Genomic DNA, 27,683 nt, shown 5'->3' with positions numbered 1-27,683 from the left:
TCATGAAAGTATTCCAAGCCTTAATAAATGCTTTCAGGAAAAAACCCAACAATTCCAACATGTTTTTCAATAGATCACTTTGATCCATTTAATAAAAATGTAATTGGGCTATAAAAGTCTGCTAAAAGAAAAATAGCTTTAGCACCAAATCCCATGTCCTGCAAGTCAGAACAGAAACAATGGATCACCCAAGATCTGTCCTTTCGCCTCAGTCTCAACTGCAACATTTCTATTTTTTGCACCTTTTTAAGAAAGCACAGAATTGGACTTGAAATAGAACAGATTTTCCTGGGCAACACTGTAAAATTATTTCCCAACAGAGCCTAAATGTTAGTGGTGATGGAGAACCAGAGGGAAGCTGGTTACACGAACACATCCTTTTACCACTTTAAATTATGTCAAGAACTAATCTACAGGCCAGTTTTATTCCTTTATAGATGTCTGCATGCCTGTCAAAAGATACTAAGAGAGCATTCCCTTGGGTTGAGTCCTCTGCAGCACTGTCACTCCCCTAGTAGCATTCTCTCTCTGTTTGTGAGGACACTTTGTCCTGACTTTCCTCTCCTGAGCAGAGGTCAGACACAGAAACAGCTCCACTGAAGCCAGAGCAGGTAGTGCCCACCTCCACACTGGATACTGGGAGCTGTTTCAGGCAGCCTGAGGTGAGAAATTTCCCTCCATGTGTTTATTGTATCCAGAGGAGGACAAAGAGGGAGGAGAAGGAAGGGAAGGAAAATAATGATTAGTGTAATGGGATTTGCTATTCTTGTTAATGGTTTAATCACTAGAAACATATACAGAACCCTCTGCCATGCTTGCCATGCTCAAGTGTCTCTATAATTAGCTCAACACCCTTACGCCATGGTTAGTATCACCTGAATCTCTACCACTCACTTTGGCAACAACAAAAAGAGGCAGGAGTGGGATTTCCTGTGCCTAAACTCAGCCCTGCCCGGTGTGTCCTGGCTGTGCTGGCTACCCCAGACACACAGTGTGGGTGGGACAGGTCCTAGGACAGGTGGGAATTGCCCAATGTGAGCAGGATAATCTCGTGGTGCTGTGCCCAAGGCTCTGTGTGCCCCAGATGTGCAGGTGCAGCCGCAGGTGCCTCTGCCCTGCAGCCAGCCCAGCACTGCCAGGGCTCTGCATATCACACACACCGGGCTCTGTGCCTGTCACGCCGTGCCCCCCTGCAGGAGCACCCGTGCCGCAGCCCCTGACCGGAGAGTGCACAGGGAGGGCTGCAGGGGGGCAAAAGGCAGATCACACACACCGGGCTCTGTGCCTGTCACGCCGTGCCCCCCTGCAGGAGCACCCGTGCCGCAGCCCCCGACCGGAGAGTGCAAAAGGCAGGATGAGGCAGAACCGTCCCAGGCTGGCACAGCACCAGCCCCATGGAGGTGCCACACAGGCTGTGCTGAGCTGTGCCCTGAGGAAGAGCTGTATTTGCAATTGGCACCATGTCAGTTATGGGACGTCACTGCTGTCATACCACAGGACACAGCATGTGCTCTAAGGAGACACAGGCCTTCCTTACAATCCTTTACCTTGATTTTAGGCAGGGAGAAAGAAAGTTTGTGTTAACTTTTGCTTTTATCTCTCTAAATAGATAGTGCCAAAAGCAGATATAAACACCCTATTGGTGTATCAGTATAAAGCTCATTTTAAAGGCTTAAAACTGACTTTGAAATAAGCTGAGACAATCTCCAAACTGACAAGTGCAAGGCGGGGGGAATAATCTCTACAACGGCAGATTTCCCTGAGGAGCAGCTTTCCCCACTGCCAGGCTGGAGGGGGGCCACCCCTCCATCCCAATGCCTGTCCCCACAGCCTCACGAGAGGGAACCTGGCCCATTTACAGCTGCTCATCTGTGAGCAAACAGCCCTGGAGCAGTGACTGCCACAGGCAGCATCTGTGCAGAGAGCCTGGATTCCACTTCCACAGCACGGCAACTCCGAAATGTGAAGTCACAAGATTAGTTTGCTATAATGTGTCTAATTTATTTTGGCATTCCCTAGGGATGAAAAAAAAAAAAAAACACCAAAAAATAACTATGGGCAATGTTGTTGTATCAGCTCTGAGAAGCATGCAAAACCACAACTGCAAGCAGCAATGTCTTATGGGTAGGTAAGTTAATTTGGCCTTTTAAATATTTTTTTTAATAAGGAACAACTGACAAGTTTCCCCTGTGCCACTTGGATGCACTTTGCACTGCACTGTGTCACACGTCAGCCCAAGGCAGAGCCTGAAATACCATTCCCCACTGATAAGCTCCCAGGAGACACTGAGTAACCACTCTCTCTTGCCTAGGGCCAGCAGGTCAGACCTCAAACACCGACCAAAACCTCAAATACCCACTGCTGGGGCTGAATCATTTTCCAGAAGAGGGCTCCCACTCCTCTGCCTCTTTTCCAGTGCATGTGAGAACCTGTCTCCCTGCACAGACAGGGCAGTGAAACTGATAGGAGCATTACAGAGTATGACCTGGAGAAAAGAGAAAGCCACAGGCTCTGGAGCCCTAATCCAGTGTTCCAGGAGCCATTGGTATGCCACACAGGCTTTGGATAATGCTGCTTACTGATCATGCCACAACATGTGAACTTGAACATTTCTGTCAAAGAAACCTTAACATTTTTGAGAGCTTAGGTTTAGGAAACTGAGATCAAACCCATTAGACATTGGTTGCTCCCCAGTTAGCCAGTTCTCCTAATGAGGAGAATTCAGTGAAACACTTTCTTGGCAGCTTGTTTATGAAGCAAAGCAAAAAATCCAGCTACCTTGGTTATTCCCTATTTGTAGTACTACTTCTGCTGCCTGGAGAGCTGTCAGAAACCTGCTCTACATTGCTGCTCTCTCTCAGCCTCCAAAACCATCACTGAGGGCTGAGGCAGAGTGCAACAAAATCAACGACTTGGACTTCACACACTAATTATCAAGTGGGTTTCAGGTTAGATATTGTGATTTCCTTGTAGTTGCAAGCATCCTCCTACCCTGTTCTTCTCTGCACTCACACATTTAATACTTGTGACTCAAGTGAGTTACACTTACACGTTCAATACTCCCAGAACGGAAAACCTTGGGCAACTAAAGCTGCATTCCTGAGAAGACAAGGTTCCCTTTCCATTGGGATGGGATTACTGGCTCTGATTTAGTTAAGTCAACCTCAATTCATGCTGGTAGATTGGTGGAAATCAGCCCTAGAAGAACCAGAGGTCTAGAATGAATTTCCAGAGAGTATTTAGTCCACTGGCCTGGCTGGGGGAGGACATGCACAGGCCATTCCTGAGAGCGGGTCCAGCTTATTTTGGAGGAGTTACAGATGTCTCCCAGGAAATCTGCTCCAGTCCTTCGCCCTCCCTTAGTACCAGATTAGTTACTAAAAACAAAGTGCCCTGATTTTCCCTGGAAGCAATTTATCCCAAAGATTCTTGTCTTAACTGCCAGGGCCAGGAACACCAAATTATTGCCTGACAGTGTTTTGGGGAGAAACAGTCTTGCCCTCAGCCTCCCTCTCCTGAGGATGAGACCCCTCCACATTCCCTAGCAAATCAAGCCTTTTGGACCTTGGATCAGTCTTCCTGCCTTCCTTTTCCCACTCAACCCAATCCAGCTCAGCTTGGAAGTACCCTAGGCAAAAGCAAATGCTCCTGCTTGCTGCATTATTGCCCTTGCCACAGTCCTGCTCACCTTTAATGTGCCTCTTCTGTAACAGCATGCTGTTGTTTATTGATGATCAATTCGTGAGCCATCAAAAGCTTTCATCCTCATTGATAAGTCAACTACACTGTAGCTGTTGGTCCCAACCCTGTCATAACTAGAGAATAACCTACATGAAGAGTTTATTGCAACACACAAATCTGTATCAGCAGAGGGACAAAGCACTGTCCCAGCTGCATGGCAAGCTGATTTGGGTGGGGTTCTTAGCACCTCTCCACTTGCAAGCACCACACTGAATTGTAACCTGCCCAAAGCCTTTCCAAAGTGTTGCCAGCTGCAAGTTTAAATTGCATGCTCTCTTGCCTCAGCCATTCCACAGGTGTAAACAAAAGATAGATCCCTATCAATTTTCCAACCAGTTTTGCATTCAGATATTTTCAGCCATATAATCATTATAAAGGCACATGTGAAGCGGCTTCAGAACTCAAACCTTTTGAATATGTGTCTCAAAAAAAAAATTATGCTGCCTGTTACTCATCCCCTCAATTTCTTCCAGGTGCTCTCCAATAGTTTGGTGATTTGTTCCAGTGTTTTCCCAGGAACCACAGCTAAGCTGACAGGTCTATAATTCTAGATTTGCTTGTTAGCAGCACTTTTGGACCTGCAGCTCAAACCTGCACTACTGGGCTTTGCTCCAACAGACCTTTTTAGCACACATTTAATTAGGAGGGAGACACATCTGGCTGTAGAGAGTTGAGTCACATGCTTATTGCCACACATGTGCTTGGATGTTCATCTAACTCCTAAGAATAGATACATATAAAAATCCAAACAAACAAAACCCAACACACCAAACCCAAGCAAAACAGAGATGTATTTTCATTCAATGCTTATGACTTTAAGAATGGAAATAGCAACAAATACTAAACATTGACTTTTCATTCATCCTAGGAGATCATTCTCCAGTCCCCTGTGGTGACTCCTTTTACTACTGTGCTGCTTCACTCTCTTGTTTGGTTAGATTTTTCTCAGATCTCCCGTAATACCTCCTACATTATGCCTCCAGCACATTCTTCAGCCTTATTAGTCCTTCCTTTAAGGGAGATAATGAATTGATTAGATGTCACTTAGTCTGTCATGCACTGCTATTGACACCTCTTGCAGCAGCTTTCTCCGCACTCCAAGGGTGTTTTTGTGCTTCCGAAAGACAGAGCACTGACAGCTCTGGGGAGCCAGACTGATCTCCCCCCCAGCTCTGCCCAGCCCAGCTCAAACCCACAGAGCAATTACAGCTCCTGCGGCAATGGAAGGAAACGGCACACAATGGTGGCACTCACCCACACTCCTCCCTCTGCTGCTCCCCATCGTCCCCTCCAAGCTTAGCAAAGCTGTCCTAAAGGCAGTTTGCTTAAACACAGCCCCTGCTCTGCTGCTGCTGAGCAAATGAAGCCCTTACAGCTGAGGGGTGGGCTGCACTCCCCCCGGTAATGCCTCAGCCCTGCCAGCCCAGTGGATAATTGTCACAGAGCCACCTGCAGCACCACCAGGTGCTGAGCCCCAGCTCCCACCCCTTCTGCTCTCTGGGCTTTCCCTGCTTCTGCTGCTGCTTGCTCCTGGCTTCCAAGCCAGGATGGATGTGGTCAGTCAGGTTTTCTCCCACACCTCTTCTATCTAATCTCTTCATTCTCTCCACATGAATCATTTCCCCAGATCAGCAAAGAGACCTCAAACACACTGCTTATTCCAGACTAAATTTATCTTATACATACAGAATTGGGGAGGAATTCCAGCTACCAGAGCTCTCTTGCAAGCTAATTATTCTTCAAAGAAGTTTTAGGCAGTCCCAGGGAGCATCTAACTATTGATTTTCTTCTCTGTATAATTTCCCTGAAAAATGTAATCATTCTCCTCCTGTCTCACACTGTCACTTGCCTCTCAGAACAACCTGGGAACAATAAAATAGTGAGACAGAGGGCACCAAGAAGGGCACCATCAAAAAATATACCTCTGTACAAGGAGAGTCTGTAAAAGCAAACCCAAGAAATGTCTGTAGACCTTGTTTAATATTCATCAGCCAGTGTAGGGTATAACTGAAACCCAAATGCAACTGTTATGAAAATTCAGGCTAGAAAGAAATCAAATGGAGACAGCTCTCTCACTATGCTGCCATTTCAGAGTTTCTCATTTCTGCATTTCTAGCATAAATGTACCACAGAGGGAAATGTCATCGAATACACTGGTTGCTTACAAATGGATAATTTTTATAGAAATTCGCTTATGGAGGAAAAAAAAAAAAAAAAAAGAGAAAAGGATTTGGCAATCAGAGACTCCAAGGAACTGGCCCAGTATAAATCTATTCCTAACACACAATTTTATGGAACAACAAAATAACAATGGAACTGAGATCAGCATATTAAAAACCCTGTTGTGCAATATTAAGCTGGGGTTTTTCCTCCATGTCCTTGCACAAGAAAGCCCTTGACCCGAATAACTTAATGACCATTAAGAATGCCTTGTGGCTTCAGAAGCGTAGCACCTTCAAATACAGCTGTAATGGGAATATTGAAGCAGGTCCTGAGCTCCCTGCTGCTGCTGCTTTATTGCTGTGTGCGTGCTATGAGCCCCAGCCCGCTCAAGGAACCATGGAATCATCCCTTGGCACTGCCACTGAGGTGCCTGCTGAGGGACAGGCAGGCTCTGGAGGAAGCACCTTCATCACAACCAGACAACAGAGGCAGGAAGCAAAGGGCTTGTGAGGGAACGGGGGAACAGGGCGGAGCAGCCCTGCTTTGCCGTGCCAGTGCTGCCAAAACTCTGTGCTGTAATGCTGAGCACTCCTGAGTGTTTAACTGGGACAGGGCTGCACAAGGCCAGCTCCATGAGCTGCCTCTGGGTCTCTGCTGACCTTTGTCAGGGATTTGCTCTTCCCTCCTGCCATGGCCACAGGAACTGATTTTGATTTCTTCCACGCCTGGGATTAAAACCTTGCAGGACCTGGGACCAATGTTGGCTCTGAGGCTGTGCTGTCCAAACTCGAGCCTGGTTTAATCCACCCCCTTTCCTCTGGATGTCAAATCACAATTCAGGAGGGGAAATGAAATGCTTTGGAAAGTAGAACACACAATTACCATTAGAGGTAGGCTTTTTTTACTCATTTTCTTCACAGATTTCCAAGTCTTTCCTGTTTCCCTTGGGAAAATAAATTCTTATCAGAAGCTATTTAATGACAGAAAAGGAAAAGCTATTATCAACTTAAAGGAAAAAACCAACAAAACAGCTGAGCAAATGTAGTAAACTGTGTCTTGCTGCTGCCAGGCAGAGAGGTTGGTGCTCCGAGCACAGCTCCTTTCGTGTGCCAACACTCAGCTGTGCACCCTGACATTCATTATTTACCAGCCCCTGTGTCACACAGGGCTTTCAGAAACAGGATATTCTTTAGCAACCCAGATAAGAACTCAGCCTCCAAATGTTCCCAGTGCTCCGGGAATGGCTTTGATTCTCAGCAGTCTGGAACACAGCTGTGGCCATCCCTGTCCACTGCCAGAGCAACACCATGGGCTCTGCTCCAAAGGAAGCTGCTTTGAGGGGGGAGCACCATCACAGAGCTGGGCTGCTCTGGGCACACTGTCTGAATCTGAGTCAACTCCTGGCCCCTGACTGTCTGGCACCCTTGGAAATCTGCCAAAATCAAAAAGGAAGTGGGAATGGCCAAAACCCACATGCAATTTTATCATTAAAACCTTAAATCCAAAGTTCCAAATGTAGAGGCTTAAAGCTATGCTTTGAGCCCCCTGTGAGGAGCATTAAAAATTACCAGTTTAGAGTGCTGTCAGGGGGCCTTGAACGTGCCCTGTGCTGCTCCAAAGCACCTCCCTTGCATTTGGGGGTCATTCAAAAAGTGGGCATTCGCACGATGGCAAGATGCACCCTGGCAAGATCCCTTCAGGATTTAAAATACATCTATTTTCACTTTCCAGCATTAACAAGAGCACTGTCTTCTACACCTTCAGGCATCTGCATGCCAAGAAATGAGGGCAAGATGCACAGATGCTGCAAGCCAAAGGAGGAGACAAGCTGGGAAGAAGCCAAGCTTCGCCCAGGAGCAGAGTGACATTTCAGAACATTATGCTTGGGAAGGTGCCAGTCCAAGTGATCTGCACACTGCCTGGGCTGGAAAAGTGAGCCCCCACATTGCGGCAGTGGTGCAGCTGCAATTTCTTACCAGTGAGGCAAGTGTTAGGGGAGGCAGGAATCCCAAACCAGGGAAACTGCTCAGCTCAGGTGTACAGGAAAACAGGATATATGGGTGCTGTATGTTTTCCTAAAAGTAGGCCTGTATGAGGGGGCACTAAACAGTCACATTTCCATCCTGGTACCGTCACAGAGGATCCCTGCCAGCCATGCACTCCCCCTGTGAGCGCAGGGGGAGCTGCCTGTGCTGTCCCAGCGCAGGGACAAGGAGGTAACCCCATGCAGAAGTTCAGAGATGTCAGGCTGGACAGTGCTTCTGGCAGCTGGAGCTGGAAGTGTGTCAGAAAAGCCCAGCCTTCTTTTCTGTGGCCTTTCCAGGAAGAAACCAGACCTATTGATTAACTCCTGTTGCATAATGGAAGGGAGGTTTGGGATCAGAGGCAGGTGGGTGAGTGTTAGCTGCTCTCTTGAGTCACTCTCAGATTGCACCAGTGAGCTCAGCAGCAAATTTCAGTATCTGTTTCTTCTACTGCAATCCTCTCTGCTGTCTATGGTACAGCTCCTCTGCACCCCTCAGTTCTAAAATGGAGTTGGCTTTTGACTTCTATTTTTAAAAGGTCTACTTCTATTTATAAAAATGCAAACCTTCACATATTTCCATCCTTTGGGCGCTTACTTTTCTTTTTGAGGGGGCATCAGGGTCTGCAGGTATTATTCTTGTCCTACACACAGGGCAACTCGGACTTGTGAATAAGGAAACCATATTCTCTGTCATTCTCTGTCACATTTGTTTCTGATTTGATCTGTTCTCTCAGACCACTTCCCCTGCACTTCCCTACCCATCCTCGTGCCCTCACCACCAGCTGATACACTGCTAAGAAAAGGCAAATGATACTCTACAAAATTGCAGAGTAATTTCCAGTAGAAATGGGTGCCCTGGCTCCTCCAGCCCGGACCAACTGGTAAATGATGTGCCACCTTCTGGGCTGTCCTTGAACAGCTGCACACCGGGGCAGCAGGAATGCCAACCACCTCTAGTTTATACCCTTAGCTGGAGGGGGATGGCAGTAACACCACCCACACCTTGCCCTGTGCCAGCATTCTGCAGGATGACAGACCTGGCTGCTTTTCCAGCAGCCTGCTGGCTGTGCTGGTCGTCACCTCAAAGCACAACCTGTCCTTCACGTGAATGTCCCTTTACTCTAGAAACAGGCAGCGATCTGGGTTCTTCAGCAGCTCCATCACCACGGGCTCTGGCCAGGATGAACCCACACAACCCTTCTGAGGCCTGTGAGCTGATGGCACCACGGAGCAGGGAAGGGAGATGCTGCCTTGTGCTAAGAGAAGGAGCAGCACCCTCCTGTGCTCATGTACATTTACTGCACTGCACACTCGGAGCTCTCTCGCTGCCCATCAGCACCAGGTGGTTTTGGCCACCAGGCTGCCGGGCGTCTTTCAGTGCATGCCCCTGCAGACCGTGTTTGCAGGGATGAACTCGGCTGCTATCCCCCAGACCATGAGCCTGGCTGCTGCCTCGGGGTGTCTCGGCGGTGCGGGGAGGCTGGCACATGCCCGAGCCCCACACCTGGTGCAGAGGGCGCTGCCGCCCCCGGGGCGCAGGGCAGGGCAGGGGGAAAGGGCTCCGGACCGTTCCCCGCAGGGCAGGGCAGGGCAGGGCAGGGCAGGGCAGGGCAGGGGAAAGTGTTCCGGACCATGCTCTGCTCCCGCAGTTTCCCCGCACAGGCTGCCACCTCGTGGGCAGCCACTGGCACAGGATTTTCCCTGGAAATACCAACTCCCAAGCGCAAAGAGCTCGTTACTGTCAATATTCTGCACCGATGATCCAAGGAAACTGCAACCCTTCGGGTCCCTGGCTTGGGAAAATGGTACGAGTGCAGAGATGATAAAGTTGTTCAGCCTCTAACGTGGTTAGTGGGACAGATTTTCCATGAAAATAAGAGCTCTGACAGGCATATCTGCAGGTGCCACGGTGGGATGTTAGTGGGAACCAGCAAGATTGGCACACTTTGTACTCAGAAGCTGCACCCCTGCTGGCTATGTCACTCGTAGGAGCTCCTTGTATGAGTCAGATTTCACATTTCTATCTCTTGCACAGTGAGAATCTGCAGTCAAATCAATGTAAATATGTCCTCTGCTTCTTCAGGCACTTCCTTTACAGCTTTAATCTAAATTACCAAAAGCTAAATCTGGGCAGATCTGGAGTGGGATATTTAAGGCCTGTGTAGACTTCTTTCAAAATCTGCTAATTCTAATGCTGGATCAGTTTATCACCATTGAACTGATTTTGTATCTACTCTGACACCTTTGGAATTTCCCAACAATCTGACAGTGCAAGGACTTTTCATCTTCAGATAGATCCTAATTTCATAATGTTGTGCCCGTTTTTCAGTAATCCTCAGGTTCAAAACCATTTACCCGATGAATCTGTATCTGCACTGTGTGCCTAAGGTGACAATACGTGCTGGAGGAGACCATTTGGATTTCAGCACTTTCCAAATCTGGTCACCAGGAAGGAGACTTGATCTGCCCTCATCCTTATCCTCCACCTCCAAAGGAAGTTCTCAGGTTGCTGTGCCGAGGTAATCCTTCCATGACAGGAGTGAGTATTAGTCTGTGTGGAGAAGCAGCCAAGCATTTTTACTCCCTTGGGATCATTTTGCAGCAGCCTTTGGAAGTCGGAATCATCCCACGTTTGTCTTTCAAGTCAGAAATGACATACGACAGTGTATAATTTTCTGTTTGTTTTGGATTGTGTTATTTGGAAAGTAGAGGGTGTCTTTTCACTTTCCATGCTGCCCCTGCAGGAGGACACTCCAGCTGAACCATCAGTCCCTGGGCCAGGGGTGTTCCAGTGGAAAAAGGATCAGTCACTTCAGGTTACAGAAGATGGTGAATTTTCATAGAATTTTCTTTCCATCTCTCTCTCTTTTGCTTTGTTGCTACTCCAGTACTGCCAAAAAAGACTTAATCCTAGGGACTTACTAAAATAACTTCTGACAAATGGGCAACTTAATCTCTGGAATAGTCTGGACACCGTATGCAGTGACAAGCATTTGAAAATGTTTCATGGATAGAGATATTCCTGCCTTGCTTTTTAAATAGAAGCAGTCTCCCTTTTTTTGACACACTGAGCGATACACACGGCATCCTAAATCTGTTTTGTCAACTGAGTCCAGGCTTCTTAAAAATATGCAGCAAGATTTTAATAGAGCTCATCCCATCATACACAATCAGATATCCTGCTGAGTCCTCAAAGGCTGGATATTCCCCATGCACAGCCCACATGCAACTGCTCCTGTCTAATTGCAAGCAATGACAGCCTCCCACGGGCTCCTTTCCTCTGACACCACGGCACAGCCTTCTCTGTGCAGCTCACCAGCTCTAAAAACTGCAAGCCTTTCTGTTCACACTGTCTTTGCCTGTCCAACTGCACCAAAACCCAAATTCTGATTTTCTTCCTGGAAAGCAGCTTTTCCCAGTCCTGAAATGCTTGCCTGCAGATGCAAATTCAATGTCAGCCTTTTGGATATTTGCAGCAAGCAGTGTCACTTGTGTGTTAGCATTAGAAGTAGGAGCTTAATTTGCTGAACTTCCAGATGGGCGGGCCAAAATTAATTCTGTGGGGTTTTATGGTCAGATAAGCATAATTTTCACCAGCAGCCTGCTATGCTATTTACTGTACAATAGCAAGAGGAATGCTACATGGTCTGGGGCCTGAGCTGACAAGACAAAATGGATGGCAAAGAGAAGTCACATTTGTTGGGGATTGTGAGTTACAACCAAAATCCTGATCCTGCACCCTGAAAATCATGAAAGCTCCAAAAGCATCAGAATGTTAAAAAGAAGAGTCTGTATTTCTTGTTTGCTGGGCTATTTGGAACTTTTAGGAGGCACTCTGTCACATTCTTAGCATTTTTCTGAAGCTTTGACAAAGTCAAAGTCAAAGTCTGCACTGAAAAGGATTCATGTGAGACCAAGGATGGCTCTGCAGTTACCTCAAAGGACATGAGGGTTTCATCTTTGCTTTAGAATGCAAAAATAATAATGGCTTCCACAGCATGCTGGAGAGTTGGGCCTGCAAGAAAGACATCAAAGACCTTAGTGCTCCCACCCACTGCTGAGAGTGGGCACCCCTGAGCACGGCAGATGGCAAATGCTGAGACAGCTCCAGCGTGCACTGAGGCTGCCAGCAGGGGCACAGGGCTGAGGCAACAGCAACAAGAGAATGGGCAAAATAAGCACAGGTCCATCCCAGCTCTCCTTTATCCTGGTCTTTTACAGAAACTTGACAGTTCTTTAGAAAAGCAGTTTGTGTTTTTAGGGTAGGGACAACATGGCAACCCATTAACAAAAAAAGATATTATGATGCCTTCCCAGAGCAACTTGTTATTTCACACTGTAAAACTTAGAGCGACACAGAATAAAGCTTTAAGGTTTGAAGCAAAAGCTTCAGAGGTTGCTGTTGCCAGGAATGCTCTTAGGAAGAGTTGAAGGTCCCTGAGCATATTCTGGGAGCAGAACTGTCCGGATCCCCATCAGTATCAGTCCCTAAGTGTCTTCCATTTCCTCATCTACTTCCTCAGAATCCAAGCCTTTACTTAGACTTGTTACAGGTAAACCACAACTAACTGGAACTGCATAAGAGGTAGAACAGATTGACATAAAAACTTCATTTTTAAAATTAAGTCCTAAAGATGGGAAAGATGTCAGAAACTAGACAAAGCAGAGACATAAATTCAAAGTACACACTACCATGTGAGCATGTGTATGTGTGTGTACACATATGGGTAAATATTTGAGTTAGAACAGAATACTATAAACCAGAGGAAAATCATTCCAAGAAATAAATAAATTTTACTGCAAATGTGCTGCACTGGAGACCTAAGTGGCCTCATTTCCTGGACTAGGTAGTCATGAAGTTGTTTTTAAGAGTGAAGGACACAGCTATAATCCATAACTTTCAGCCTAAATGATTGCATTGCTCTGACAACATACTGCTTCTGTGCTCAGCTGGAAGTGTGTCACATTTGTGCACCACCTTTTTTGTTTTTTGAGCAGAGACAGCATAAAATTCAGAGGTTAGTTGGGTCACCTCTTAGTCTTCAAAAGAATGGCTGTGTCACTGCCTGTGATCCTTATGTTATTACCAGGACACAAAAACTGAGAGGAGAGGCTGGCAGACATGGATGAGAGGTGGGTAGAAGGTATGGAGGAGGAGAATTTGGAAATCACTCCCTGTCTTTTTATGCCAGAGGGAAGCTGGCTGGAGGACAGGCTGTTACCAGCTCTCATGATTTTGAGGGTTGCATAATTATTTTGTTAACATAAAGACAAGACTTTGTGACTCATGTAGTCCCAGAAGACTGAGTGATCTTTTGAAGGCTAAAAAGGGGCAGCATCTCCCAGTGTGATGGAACACAATCAAATAAATCCTACTGAGGACAAGTATCTGGGTATCTTCTTTGGGGTTTACCATTCCATGTCCTACTTTGTCTCCCAGCAGCAAAGCTTTCCCAAGCCACTTGAGGCTTTGAGTCCTATTATGCAATGCCTATGGAGAGCTCAGCAGTGCAGAAGAGAGTACTGAACAATTTAAAGTTCAAACAAACCTAGGCAGAGGTGCAGCCAATGAGAGTAAAAACACAGGAATGCCTTGGGCCCCGAAAAAGCAGATGAAACAATAATTATTCCCTTTCTCCTTCGGATTAAAAACTCTGTGTCAGCGCAAAGGTGTCCCCAAGCAAACACAAAACCCAGCTGATTGTAGGGACCACGCAATTTCTGAACACTCCTGGACAGCAGGGCAACACCAGTTCTGAAACCCATCTGCCACAATCAGATACAGGTTGTTCACTAAGTATAAACAGGGCTGAATAGCGAGCCACAGGGATGTAGTTTAAGCAAATATTTGGAACCTTCTCTGTGTGTGTTAAGACCTGCTGTTTTGTCTGCTGCTGTGTAAATATCAATGAATGACTGCCCCCTTTGTACTTTTCACAAGCCAACTTTAACTCACAATTAATAAAGGCATCTGGTTCTTTCAGTCATTTCATTTTACTCAGAGGAGGCAGATACGACACAGTTTTGCTTTCAATAGGTGCCTGGAGAGTTGCTCAGATAAAAGAAAGGGCAGAGAAAACACTGCCTAATCACATTTCTCCTGTAATCATAGCTCTCGGGGATCTTTTTTTCAGCAATGTATAACTGTCACTTTAGCCTACAAGAAACAGACATTTTCCTTCACCATGGGCTAATGTAGGCACCCTTGAGATAACAACAGTCATAGACCTGAGTCATAAAAACCCCACATCAATTTAACGGTGCCACGTAATATATAACGTAAGATACAGCAACTATAACATAATAATACGGCTGATTTAGAAATCCCCACCTGGCCGGTCTAGAAACACTCATGGCCGCTCTCATTTGTGCCCTGCGGCCAGTCTGCAGCGGCGGGACGGTGCAAACTCAGCTGAGCAGGGAAGCTGAACCGTCCATGCCGCCGGGTCTCGGCATAGCCCAGCTCCCTTTCGCCGGCGCAGCTCCCTGGCTGCGCTCTCTGTCGGGATCTAGAGCCGGGGGAGGCCCCGGTGGGCAGAGAGCCCTGCCGAGCCCGGGTGTCCGCAGCACGGAGCCCGGAGGGGCCGGGCGGGCCGGGGCGCGGTGCGGGGCCGGCCGTGCGCCACGGGCGGGCGGGGCGCGGTGCGGTGCGGGCAGCGGGGAGGGCATGCGGGCGGGGAGGCGCTGCTGCCCGCGGCTTTGCCCTCCTCCCTGGCTGCCGGACGCGGGGCGGTGGCGGCATGTGGGCAGCGGCCCCTCTCCTGCTCCTGCTCCTGCTCCTGCTCCTGCTGCCGCTGGCGCTGGCGCGGCTGTGGCGGCGCGGGGCGGCGCGGCTGGAGCCGGCCGGGCGGGCCGTGCTCATCACGGGCTGTGACAGCGGCTTCGGGCACCTGCTGGCGCTGCGCCTGCACCGCCTGGGCTTCACCGTGTTCGCGGGCTGCCTGTGCCCCGGCGGGGACGGCGCGCGGCGGCTGCAGCGGGAGGCGGGCGGCGCGGGCCGGCTGCGCGTCCTGCGGCTCGATGTGACCCGCGCCCGCGACGTGCGCGCCGCCAAGGAGCTGGTGCTCAGCCACCTGCCCGAGCGAGGTGAGCCCGGCCGCGGGCGGGGAGCGGCGCCTCGGTTCGCCCGGGGCTGCGCGCGGGGAGCTGCCCGGGAGGGCCGGCTGGGCTGCACAGCCCAGCGAGGGTAGCGAGCACCGCCACTCATGGGCCGGGGGCGCCCACCGCTATTGGTGAGGACGGCGGGATTTTATCGAAAACCCTTTGGTGCGTTCACGGAGCGGGGCCTGTCCGAAGGTGCCGGCACTGTAGAGCGGGTGCGCTGCTCGGGGAGCTTCACCTTTCCAGCGGGACAGGAACTCCCCGAGTGGGGCGTGCCGGAGCCCCTCTGCGGGTACCCGAAAGCACAGACTGCAGAGAGAGCGCAGAACAGCTGTGCCGGCATCCGAGCGATGGGACTGATGCGTTTCTGAGCATGACTTGTCAAAGAGGAAATAGATACAAGAAATGCAGCGAGGGCAGCTGCCGTGCCGTACTAAAGCAGCTGCTTCTTGGAACCACTTGGGGTTTGTCAAGCTAGTCCCTGGAGAGGTTACTGCAAGGGAAACGTGTCAATTATACAGCCTACAGGGAGTGTGCACCCAGGGGAATGGATAGACTTAGCTCCAGAATAATTTCAGACAACCTAAATCCCTCCAGCACATGTGACACAGTGCAGGTGATGGGGCCACAGTTACCTGCTTTCCCAGTGGGACCGCAGGGTGGGAATTAGCCAGTGTAATTCTGGGATACACTTGGTGCAGAGCAGATTTCCTCAGAGTCAGAAGTGAGATTCCCTCCAAATCACAAACACTTCCTGCTCATACAGGGAATAAAAGTGGATAATGGGGCACACAGAGAGATAAGGAAATGCAAGGCCTCTGCTTGCCTGGCTCATTAGCTCATTGGGAAGGGGATGGAATGAGACATGAAAGAAGAAAGAGCCTAGACATTGCTCATTAAGCACATGTATTGATGGTTGATCTTGACCTTATCTTATTAAGAGGCAGAGCCTGCCCCTCTCAGGCCTTTTCTTAACCTGCAGATAAACACAAATGTTTCCCAAAAGCCCTTAAAGGCTCCCTGGGCACCAGGTCACTTGGAACTCTGGGTTTCACATAATTTATCCTGCAATTCTGACAGCTCATACAGTCCTGCAGTGGTTGTGCTGGGGCTGCCATACAGACCCTGGAGTGCAGGCTCAGTGCTCACACACTGTGCAGGTGCCCCCAGAGCAGCTCCAGGCCCGTGCAGACTCTCAGCAGGGCTGGTGAGGGATGCACCAGGCTCACAGCATGGGCACAGCGCTGTTCCTGGGCTGGCACTCGGGCCCTCACACCAGCCACAAAGGGCTGGGCAAGCACCCACATTTTATGAAACCTTTTTCATGGCTGGGCAGCTCTGCTGCTGCAGGATTTTGAGGGTATTCTGCAAAGGCAGCAAAGAATAAATAATTTCATAGATTCTTTATGATTACAGTATCATCCTTTCCACGGACTATGCATCTCAAACAAGTAGAGCTTTTTGGCAGATATGCTTTCTTTTAAATCACCTTAATCTGCCTTTTTCCTGGGCCCAGGATAAGTAGACTATTCATTATGAAATGTACACAAAAATGTGAAGAATATCAGAAGAAAATCAGAGTATGAGGAATAAAATACAGTTCTCCCTACACCTCCTATATGCTGTAACCGTAACTAGCCCAAGCTCCTCATTACCTTCTCTCCCTCTGTTATACAAAAGTACAAATCCAAAGCCAATGAGAAATAGACCAGGACTTCACAGCATCGTGATTTGCAATTCTATTAGGCTCTACATCAAGCCTCAGAATTTTTCTGATTTTCTTCTGTTTCAAATCAGAATGTGTCTTCCTTTTATTGCCTGCTAAGAGTGGGTAACATTAGCTAGCTGGAACAGAGGGATATTAGTTTTAGTCCCACTTCCTACTCAGAGGTTATTAAGTACTCTCTTACACATAATTATGATTTTGTATTCATGGAATTCACACATGGTACAATATTTTAGCCCAGACTTCCTATAGAAATAGATTATCCTTACAGTGAAGAGAATTTCAGCATAATATTCCAAGCAAAGGATGGTGACTCATGAATGGATGTAAATATAACTCAGGAATCTCATCTGGCTTGCTAGCGCCCTGCACTGCTTAGTTTCCTTTAGTATTGGTCTGAATCTATCAGGAGAGAGCCTGTCATTTTCATTTGGGCTCAGGCTTAGAGGAGAAACTCCAAAGATCAGTGATCCCAAGAACACCTGTTGGGATTGACGGAGTGTGAATTCAGGTATTATCTGAGTGTTGGCACCAACACAGAAACAACCTGATTTTCAAAACATTTTGCAAACCTGCAGCTGCACTAACTTAAATAGGAAGAAGATTTTAAGAGTTTCTGGGAAAAAATCAGATGTCTTTTGGGCCTAAATAAGGATTTCGGATATGTCCCTTTTGGTCACCATGTTGTGAAGCAGAAATTACTGGAGAGCTTATGTGAGAGCTACTGTTCTCCAGAAAGCTTCACTAAAGTTCAGAATCCTAATGTGATTCTTAGCTCTATGGCTGTATGTTTTAATCTTTGTTGTCAGGATCCATGTTCCCAACACAGAGATCAGTGAAAATCTCTGTGACATCCAGTCCTGCTTTCCAGTTTATTTTTTCCCTGCCTGCTGTAGCACAGTCTAACACGTCTCTTCATGAGCTGTGTTTGGACTGAGCTCTGTTTTGACAGTCTGACACACCAAACATCACCTGCTTTTTCCAAATGCGGCTCTGCAGGGACACTGAGGAAATGCAGCATCGCTCTCCTTCAGCTGTTTAGTTCTTGTGCCTTGTCCTTCGGGATTTCCATCTCGATTTTTAGGCTACCTGAGCTGCATTTGGCTAAGCAGATTTACAATATGTTTTGAATGCACACTTATAGCATTAGTTTTTACCACAAACATTTCAGGAAAGACCAAAGCACATTCAAGTACTCTGAATACAGAGCTGGGCAGGTTGTTTCTCAGAAAGCAGGAAATATTTTTAGAAAACAGCATGAGGGAATAATGAACTGTTTGCTACTGGGGTAGAATTTTGTAAATGGATTCAACTATACAAAGTGGCAGGAAACATTCTGGAAAATATCAGAGCATTTCCCATTTGGGAATGCCAAAATATTCTAAGAAACAATATGTTTTGCTTGAGGGCAAGTTATGTTTTGAGCTGACCAGGTCAAAAGTGTCTTTTGGTGTTTAAGTTAAAAGTTAAGCACAAGTCTGTTTTAGTTTAAGTCAGGCCAGCTTTTCTCCTCATGGCTTTTGATTTGGGCACTACACAGAAGGAAGGAGCCATTATTTTGTGAGCTCCCAGAAATACACTCTCCAGTAGCCACCCAGAGGCTTTGAAGCACACGAGGCAAATAGCTGGAGAGAAAACTTAAACCTTGCAAGCTAAATTCTGAATTTCACAGTTTAGAGAAAGTGGAAGAAAATCAATTACAAAGATTAATGGCTGTATTTCTGAAGGCCTGATGAAATCAGGGGTATGTGGAACAAGTGTCCTTGCTGTGCTGCACAGGGTGCAGTGGCAGAAGCAAAATTACTTTAATTAGAAAGGGTAAAGCTGAAAATATCAGGAAGCAGCTTTTGCAGTGATGTTGGGCTTTAGTTTGGGTTGTGCTGGAGTTAGGTTATATAAAAATAACCCTGAGTACAGAAACCTCCAGCTTTGAGCAGAAACAGATGGGGTGTGCAGTCACTCAGCCCATCTGCAGAGCAGATCATGTGCAAGTACAAAAATATAATTGATAATTAGCTTCTGCAGAGGGCTCTCTAAGCCATTGATCTGGAAGCATTTTATGGGGAGGTAAGTCCCATGGGGCTGGGTTCCATTTTAAGATGGAGAAATAAAGCCAGAGAACGATGGAAAGACACAGAAAAGGAGGCAGTGGCAGGAGGAAGAAGGAGGCCTAGGATGCCCAATTCCATGGCCAGTTTTCAAGCTCATTTCCTCTCCTCTGTCTGCTAACCCTTGAGGCCATGGAAAAGAAGTGAGTCCAGAGGAAGCTGCTGCATTACTGGGGCACCAGTCTGTCTGTAACCAAAGTTGTAAGAGGGGTCCAGGATCGCTGGCTGACAGGCTACTGAATAGTGATTGATGCTCCTTAGAGGATAGAGTTATCCAAGTTCTGGGTGCTAAATTCCGAATTTTGAGTGTTTTGCCCTGCAAATGAGACATTCACTAAAAGAAATCAGTTTCTTTCTCTGTTTAAAGACCAATTTCATTAGGTAATACAAGTAGTATATATATATATATATATGTTAGAAAAGTTTACAGAGGTCTGCTTTACAAACTAATTTAAAAATTTTTCTGTTTCATCTCTAACTACTGTTCTGAATGAAATCTGATACTGGCGCTTCTTGGTGGGGCTCTGGAAGGACCCATGAGAAATGGGTATTTCAAGATACCGTGAAATTATTGCCGTAGTTTTGTCAGAGGAGATCAGAAAGAAAAGGATTCAGCCCAAAGGTTTTTGCAGTGCCTTGACTAAAGTGATCATACTTCCCCTGAGAATAACTCTGCTGCCACAGGTACAGGAGGCTGCAGCTGGGTCAGCATCACCCCTGCCCCAAAGTCATGTGTCCAGAGGAAGAGAGGCACTAAACCCTGCTCTGCCTCCCCAGAAACCCAGGCTTGGACGTCCTGTGGGAGGCATGACATAACAATTATTTGCCCTGGACACATTCATTCCTTAAAAGAAATGCATGAGCAAAATTGCCAAGGCTGGCAGAAGTAAGCTGTGACTGCAGCTGTTCCAGTGCCAGTCAGGCTGCCCTGTCACCCTGGAGATGCTGTCAGTGAGGGCTGAGGACAGGAACAGAGGTGTTTCCAGAAGCACTGTGTCACTCCTGCTCTGCTGGCCATCCACAGCTGGGGGCTGTGCAGGCAGGCACCAGCCAGCACGGCTCCAGCAGCACTGGGGCAGGGAGAGAGCTGCTCCCTGCTGCAGCACTGCATTCCTCAGCTGGGCACTGGGGGTGCTCCCTGCTGCAGCACTGCATTCTGTGCTGAGCCTGTCAGTGCTGGGAGCGCTCCCTGCTGCAGCACTGCATTCTGTGCTGAGCCTGTCAGTGCTGGGGGTGCTCCCTGCTGCAGCACTGCATTCTGTGCTGAGCCTGTCAGTGCTGGGGATGCTCCCTGCTGCAGCACTGCATTCTGTGCTGAGCCTGTCAGTGCTGGGAGCGCTCCCTGCTGCAGCACTGCATTCCATGTGAGCACTGTCAGCACTGTCAGTGCTGCTGTGCCTTTGGGCTGAAGGGCTCCAGCTCCCTGTCACCAAGCTCGAGCACAACAAGCCTCACTGCCAGTATCTTTCTGCTTGTGAGCACTGACATCTCTCTCCTTAGCACCAAAACCTGTCATTACATGGGCAAAAATGTTGTTCAAAACTACAAAATTTTAAGTATACTGACCCTGCCACTGACCCTGCTTGATTGCTTTACCCAATGTTGCAGCCATGTACCTGATTGTGGCTGATTTCAGAAGAAATGAGAGCTCAAATCTTGGAAGAAGATGCAAGACTTGGGCTCTTAAATTAGTCAGGCACTTTGAAAATAGTACCCCTTAGCCTTTAGACTGCTTAATATAATTTCCACAAAGCTGCTCATAGCACACAGTGGGATTAAAGTAATTAAAATATCACGGTACACCACATTGGCAGTAAGATGTAGTCTCCCAGATCATGTTAATCATAAATATCTTAAGACGACTGTAGAGGGAGCATTATTAAATATCACTGAGACTTATAGGAAAGGTGTCCTCGACCATGGGAGGGAGGTAGAACTGGATGGTCTTTAAGGGCTTTTCCAACCCAAACTATTCTGTGATTCCATTTAGCCCAGATTATGGGCACAGTGGCATTCCTTCACTAAACAAACCATGCCTACCCTTTGAAGTGGAAAAGACAAAGATGTTACACAACCATACAGTTCCTCTCAAGGCTCTGAATCAGTGGTGATGCTTTGTTATCTAACAGGCTGCTTTGCAGTTAAAGGTGTTTGCTGAGTCATTTCTCTTCCGCAGGTTTCTGGGGCCTTGTCAACAATGCAGGAATATCAACATTTGGTGAGACAGGCTGGCTGCCTATGGAGACATATGAAAAATTTGCAGATGTGAATCTCCTTGGGAGCATCAGAACAACCCTGGCATTTCTTCCCCTTCTAAGGAAATACAAGGGTAATGCTAATCCACTGTTATTTAGAGTTGTAGAATAATTAGCTTACTATAATCAGGGTAATGTAACATCTATAAAAGAGGCTTTAATTGTCTTTCATTGAACTGAAATGACAGTCTCCTTGTGTGTGGCCTGAAAGAGCAACTTGATCCTGAAAAGAGGCTGAAGCCATAAGGGGAAAAAAGATCCTTAAAGATTTTGTCTTTGCAGTACACAGGAAAAAAAGTATTTATATTTAAGGATTTCTCACCGTGTTTGACTCAAAAAAGAGGAAGAATGTTTACCATAGATCATTAAGCCCAGGCAAGGCTTTTTAAACACTGGCCATCAGAAAACACAAAGTTACATAAGCTGCCTAATTTTATTATTTAGGCTTTACAATTTTATTGTTTGGCAATTAGGAGAGCAGGAATGACCCTACAGAGGTGAACTAGAGACATCAGCTTCCAGTTCCAGCTCTGTGGAGCCTCTGTGACCTTGGACAGGAAACTTCAAGTATGTAGAGGTGCATGGGTATCCAGTGGGATAAATGTATTTGCATGAACCTCCCTACATGTGGGCTTTATCCTTCTTTTGGAGAAGGAAGTGTTTAATAGCCCTCTGCAGCATGGCAGCATGCCTTGGGTGCTTTGCATTTGTCCCCTCCCTGTCTCCATCTGTGTTTGGGGAGGAAGATCCCCTCTTCCTTGTCTGTTCTGGCTCGTTAGGGTGAGGATTTGTGCTCTGAGTGCAGCACCAAGCACAGGAAGGGGCAGGTTTCACCTGGAAACTCCAGGTGTCACTGCTACACAAACTGCTGGTGAGATGAAAACATCCCTTTTTTCGGCTATTCTGCTTCTTTCTGCTTGGCTGCGTTTGGTAGATGATGTTATGACAGAAGAAGAAAGAAACCTTTAAATACTGCAGGCTGGATGTGTTTTTGTAGCAGAATGTGCTATTGTGTGTACCAAGTGAGTGTGTTATGTGGCCCATTACACAGGGAGACATCTCTTTTCCCTGTCATGTCCTACTTACTGCTGGAACTCTGTGATGCTGATCCACCAGAGGCATTCTCTGAGCCCATGAACTGCACAGGTTACTTTGAAGCAAAGGGGACCAACAGTATGTGCAATATTAAGTACATGCATAAACCTTCAGAAGGTTTGGGTCTTGATGGCTGCACACACACCTTGGCTCAAAGGAACATTCTGTATCTGCCAGGGCTGTCAGTGTTTCCATGGTTAACTCCTGCACTCCGTTCTCAAGTACCATCTATGTAGGAGAAGAGGCCAAGGCACTCTAGGAAGAATCCTGGATTTGCTGTTGCCTTCCTTGCAGGAACAGCCAGGACAGCTAAAGCTTATGTGTTTGGGGGCAGCAAGTGGCCTCTCCACATGAAAAGCTTGACCTACAGACATTGGAGCATAATCTTGGGGAACCTGAGTTTCAGTTCCCTTAGGCACTTCAAAGAGAAGTTAAACAAAGTGTCCCACATCCTGGGTGTGAGCCCCATCCACTCAGCTACTGGACAAAGGAGGCAGAGGTCATCCCACCCATTGCTTACTGCCACGGATGTGCACCTATTCCAAGAAACACTTCAAAATTACTCATACAAGTACTCATACTTGTAAAGGGAGGTCGTGCCCTCCAGCCTAGGACTTAAACATTCTACCCTGAGAGGAGCAACATTTCCCCGTATCTTTTCCAGCTGGCCAGGCCAGCTGATAGAGCATCTTGATCAGTAAGCTGGTGGTTAGTTTCCTCTTACTGTAGATAAGATTTATTTGGGATGCTGTACAGGAAGGCAGGGAATCTAATTCAGAATGACAGATTTCACTGCATTGCCGTGACACCCTTTGATATCCCCCAAGCCTGTTCCATTTGGTGAGATCTGGGGCCCAGCTGTGATCTGCATCTGTGGCAGCAGCAGGGGTGCAGCTGTGTTCTCTGCACTGTCAGTGACAACACCACCTTTCTCACCCCTGGTATTGGTATATCCACACCCAGACATTCCTTACCCCACGTAGGACTGTGTGACGGAAGTTCACAAGGAAACAATGGAAATGAACCACAGTCCAGTGCCTCACGTGAGGAATCTCTGCTATTTATGGCATGCCCGCACTCAGCAGGAGTTAGAAAGGAGGGAAAGCAGCCCAGATCAGGGAAATCATTGTGAGGTTTTATAAACCTGCACATATTTGGCAAATCACATTTCCTTGGTAAAGCTTATCACTGTACAGCTTATCACTGTACACTGGAATTTATATGCACAGTAACAGAACCTGGCCTCAGTGCAGAGACATTATTAGCACAGAAAAAAATGATATTAGTAACCATATAATGCACCTCAGGGAAAATCACCTCCCCTCTCCTCTGCAGTCCTTTTCTTTCTAGCACAGTCTCATTACTATTTTTCAGTCTTTAGGGCACTGCTTTGTTTCCATCTTTTCCATCCCCTCTCAGGCTCAGAAGGAATAAGCAGCACACTGGGAATGTGTTACACTTGTCTAGTCCAACATCTGTCACTAGGTGGAAGATTTTTGTGAGAAGTTTTCTGCTCAGCAGAGCTGAGTGCCCATCTGTGCTGGGACTGCACACAGACACTGCCCAGTTGTGGCACAGTGTGCAGGAAAACAGTCTCCTGCTAAACACCACATTCTCAGCAGCTCAAGACTGAGGCAAATCAATTCCATGCTAAAGACTGAGAGTGAAGTTTTGTTATTGGCACTGTTTTCTCTCCAGGACGTATTGTTTTCATGTCCAGCATCATTGCCTATTTTACTCTGGGAAATGGCATTTATTCTATGACCAAGGCAGCTATTGAAAAATTTTGTGATGCTTTAAGACTGGAAATGAAGAAGTTTGGTGTCCAGGTAAGTGATGTAACAAGAACCTGGAAACCAGGTAAGTGATGTAATGAGTTATGTGAAACAAAGTAAAAAAGATAAAAGCTCAGAACTGCATTCATGGGTGCAGCTTCCTTTTGGAAAGAGGTGGTTTCTCTGTGGCTAATCAGTCAGCTGGAAATCACTGGGAACAGCAGTCCTGGGGGATGTTTTTGGTTCTGAGAAGCTGCTGGGTAACAGTCTGTGTGTCAGCACTGAAACTTCCACATCTCTGCAGTGGGGAAGGTTCCTGACACGGGCCTGCCCGAGCTCCCACAGCAGTGAGGAGCCCACATGTTCCCTGGGCGGCTGCAAAGAGCCAGACACCGAGTGCTGTGCAGCAGAACTCGTCACTTGCCTGAGGGGTTCTTTCTCTCCCCTTACAACACCAACTCCTTGCTTCTTGAGAGAACAGCTACGCTGCAAGAGGCAGCATTGTGCAGAGCAGTTATGTTTTATTCTCTTAACCTAAGAGGCTCTAAGAGTGCTCTTAGTACCCTAAGCAACTCTAATAGTCAAACCTGAAGCTTAGATCCCTAAGTAGCTTCACTGGGCTTTTTCCTTGGAGTCACTCTACTGCTGAAACACTTTTTTCAAACACTCAAAGTCTTCCCTGCCAGGTCTGCATTGGGGTACTGTTTACGTACACAGACTTACAGCATTGTTCATAAGCTTTGTGTTGGAAAATATTACAGCTATGCATCTATTAGCTACCCCTGTCAGATAAATATGAGGGCTGTAAAATACAAGTGACTTTACACATCCTAATACCACACAGCATGATGAGGATTTCTGCTGATTAGCTGAGGATAATCTCAAATGCATGGAAGGGCTTAGTTTAACAGGTTAGCTACTCTGGTTGTTTTGGGACTTTTCCTGTTCCACCTCTGCAGTAGTCCCAGCACATAAGTGAGTGAGCCGGGCTGACAAGCATTTCTGGAGTATCTTTGAGAGGTGTTTTTCTGTTTCTCACTGAATGGAAGATGCTGGCTGGCACTTGCCTGAGAACCTGCCCTGTGCAGAGCCTACAAAACACACAGTCCCTTTTTGCTGTGCTCTGTTGTCCTGTCTGTCCTTTCAGGAGAAAGCTGCACAGAGGTGCAAGGAGCAGATGGAGCTGTGGCTCTGTCCCACTGAACTCTGCCCAGGCAAGCTGACAGCCTACAGGAAACAAAGTGGGTGCCTGCCAGTAGAAAGGCCACAGAAAGTGTGGAAAGGGCAAAAACCAAGCCATCTCTCCTTCCCTCCAAGCCAACTCCAAAAAAGGAAGCTTCCAAACCCCCTTTGTTAACAATAAATGTGGGAAGTTGACTATTTAGCTGATACCAAGCACACTTCTAAACAGCACCAGAAGGGAGGGCTCCCAAGGATGCTGTGTGACAAACGTGCTTGAGGCAGCACCAAGCTGTTCCAGCTGTGCACACCATGCCTCTGCTGGGGTTTGTCTGCATCCCTTCCTCCTCCCTGTGCACAGGACCTGCAGCCCAGTCCTCCTGAGAGCAGGGAATCCATCACATGCAGGCCAGCAGGCAGGGACTGACACAGCTGGGCTGGTGGCTGAGTGGAGACATCAGGGTTTTACATCACCACAGACTTCCCAGAGAATGCCTGTCAGATCCCCAAGTCTCTGACACAGCTCAGCATGGGTTTTCCCCACCTTGTGTTGCAGCCTTTAGAAATCAGGTCAGTCAAATGCCACGGAGCTTTTAATGTTGCATATCTACAAATAGTTTGAACAAGGCTGCTGCTAACTGAGAACAGCATGTGTGCTGTGAGTGCTCAGCCCGCTCCAAAACTCCCTGGAATACTCAGAAGGAGCAGAACAGCAGCAATACACAAAGAAAACGTGGAGCAGCAAAGGACTTGTGTGCTTTTCATTTAAATCTATGTGCACAAATCTACAGAAATCTCCTCATGGCTTCAGCGAGAGGCAGAGCAGGACCTTTTGTTCCCCTGTTCTTTGCTGACAATACCTAGTTTACTTTTTATTACACCTTCTTGGGGAAAACAGCACTTCTTTCCCCAGGACCTGATAATTTTCTTTGATACCTCCTTTTGTCCCAAGTTGGGTCAAAAATCATCAATGGCAAGGTTCTCCACTGAGTGAAAAATCCAAAGTATTCCACTTTGGAGACATCAAAGTCACACTGAAATGCTTGTCTCAGTACTGTCAAAACATTTATACAGTTAAGCATTGTACAGCAATCAAAGATGCTCTGTTGCATTCTGTGAGAGTGTGCTGAGTAGTCAAAACAAGAAATTAACATCAGAGCAAAATGAAGAAGTCAGAATAAAGCACCTCTGCAATCTTAAATATTTTACAGGAATACATTTAATTTCAGTTAAGTTTCCAGGGTTAATATTTCAACAAAGCAGCATTTTCTGGCTGTCTGTAGAGAGCTTTTGGTCTGTGTTACTGACTATAGTATTTAATTGAATTCACAGTGACTGATTGCACCTTGGTAAGTTTTGCATCTCGCTCTCAGGTCTGTATTATCCAGCCAGGAAATTATGCACGCTCTACAAAAATTCAGCCACCGCTCAGTGCCGAAGAGATCTGGAGTGAGCTGAGCGAAGAGGAGAAGGCTGTTTACAACAAGGAGTACGTTCAAGAGCGGGCTAACTTTTTCAACAGCATCCTCAGTGAGGGAAGCACTAATGGCAATGAGGTGGTCGACGCCATGGTGGATGCTCTAACATCTCCTGCGCCCAAGGCACGGTACATGGTGGCGAAGCTGAAGGAGAAGGCCCTGGTGTTGGTGTGTGCTTTGTTCCCGACTGCTGTGATGGATTCTGTTCTGTCTTATGCTCTGAGCAAGGTAAAGCTTGCATAGCCTGCAGTGGTGCTATTCCCTGACTCAGGTGAGGCAGTTTATCAAATGTGAAAGGCAGAGCTGGACTGAATGCTCCCGTTTGTTAGAACGGTGACTCCGATTAACCAGTACAAACTCTGGGGAGTCCCCCTAGTCAGAACTGTCACTGACTGCTACAGAAAAACATACAGGACCCTGTGTAAAATTAAAGCATTTGTTTAAGTAACGTTATCTCTTCCCTGTGGAAAAACCTCATCCACATAAGCCACTTTAGTTATTGCCTGGGAAATTTAATACATAATTTTCTAAAGCAATAGCAGGTTATTGTGTTACAGCCATGATGCAGACAAAATGGACTGCATCCACAGGGCAGCTGTACACCTGAAGTCATTACAGCAGAGAGCAAAAGCCCTTGCTTGTAGAAACCTGAGTAGCCATATATTCAGGGTGATAGTAAGAGGTTAATGGAAAAGTCATAGAAATGAGCATTGGACCTCAAATACTTTGAATGGAGTTAAATGGCTGTAGCAAGTTAGGAAGTCTTGAAGCTCTGAGCAACCTGGTTTAGTGAAAGGTGTTCCTGCCCACAATAGGGGGCTGGAATTTCATGATCTTTAAGATCCCTTCCAACCCAAACCATTCTGTGATTCTATGAACAATAAAGTTGTAATATGAAAACACTGTCCTGGCTAACTACAGTTCAATCCTTTTTCAGGTGTTCTGGATAAATCTTACAAAGCAGACACATCACAGACTTCAGAAAACAAGTTACATATTCCATTTATAAATGAGTATTTAATCCTAAATAATCTCT

At 47.0% G+C, this 27,683-nt stretch overlaps 1 protein-coding gene across 1 annotated transcript; it reads left to right on the top strand.

Annotated features, from left to right (window-relative positions):
* Nucleotides 1-14,670: 14,670 nt before the first annotated feature.
* On the top strand, nucleotides 14,671-27,527 carry LOC132071448 (D-beta-hydroxybutyrate dehydrogenase, mitochondrial-like). Its single transcript, XM_059469028.1, has 4 exons — nucleotides 14,671-15,016; nucleotides 21,042-21,194; nucleotides 23,914-24,044; nucleotides 26,543-27,527. The coding sequence occupies exons 1-4, from the start codon at nucleotides 14,671-14,673 to the stop codon at nucleotides 26,888-26,890; spliced, it is 978 nt and encodes a 325-aa protein (XP_059325011.1). The 3' UTR covers nucleotides 26,891-27,527.
* Nucleotides 27,528-27,683: the final 156 nt, after the last annotated feature.

The sequence above is a fragment of the Ammospiza nelsoni genome, chromosome 3 (assembly GCF_027579445.1).
Source record: "Ammospiza nelsoni isolate bAmmNel1 chromosome 3, bAmmNel1.pri, whole genome shotgun sequence".
NCBI classification, from domain to species: Eukaryota; Metazoa; Chordata; class Aves; order Passeriformes; family Passerellidae; genus Ammospiza; species Ammospiza nelsoni.
This window is presented reverse-complemented; position numbering and strand designations above follow the sequence as displayed.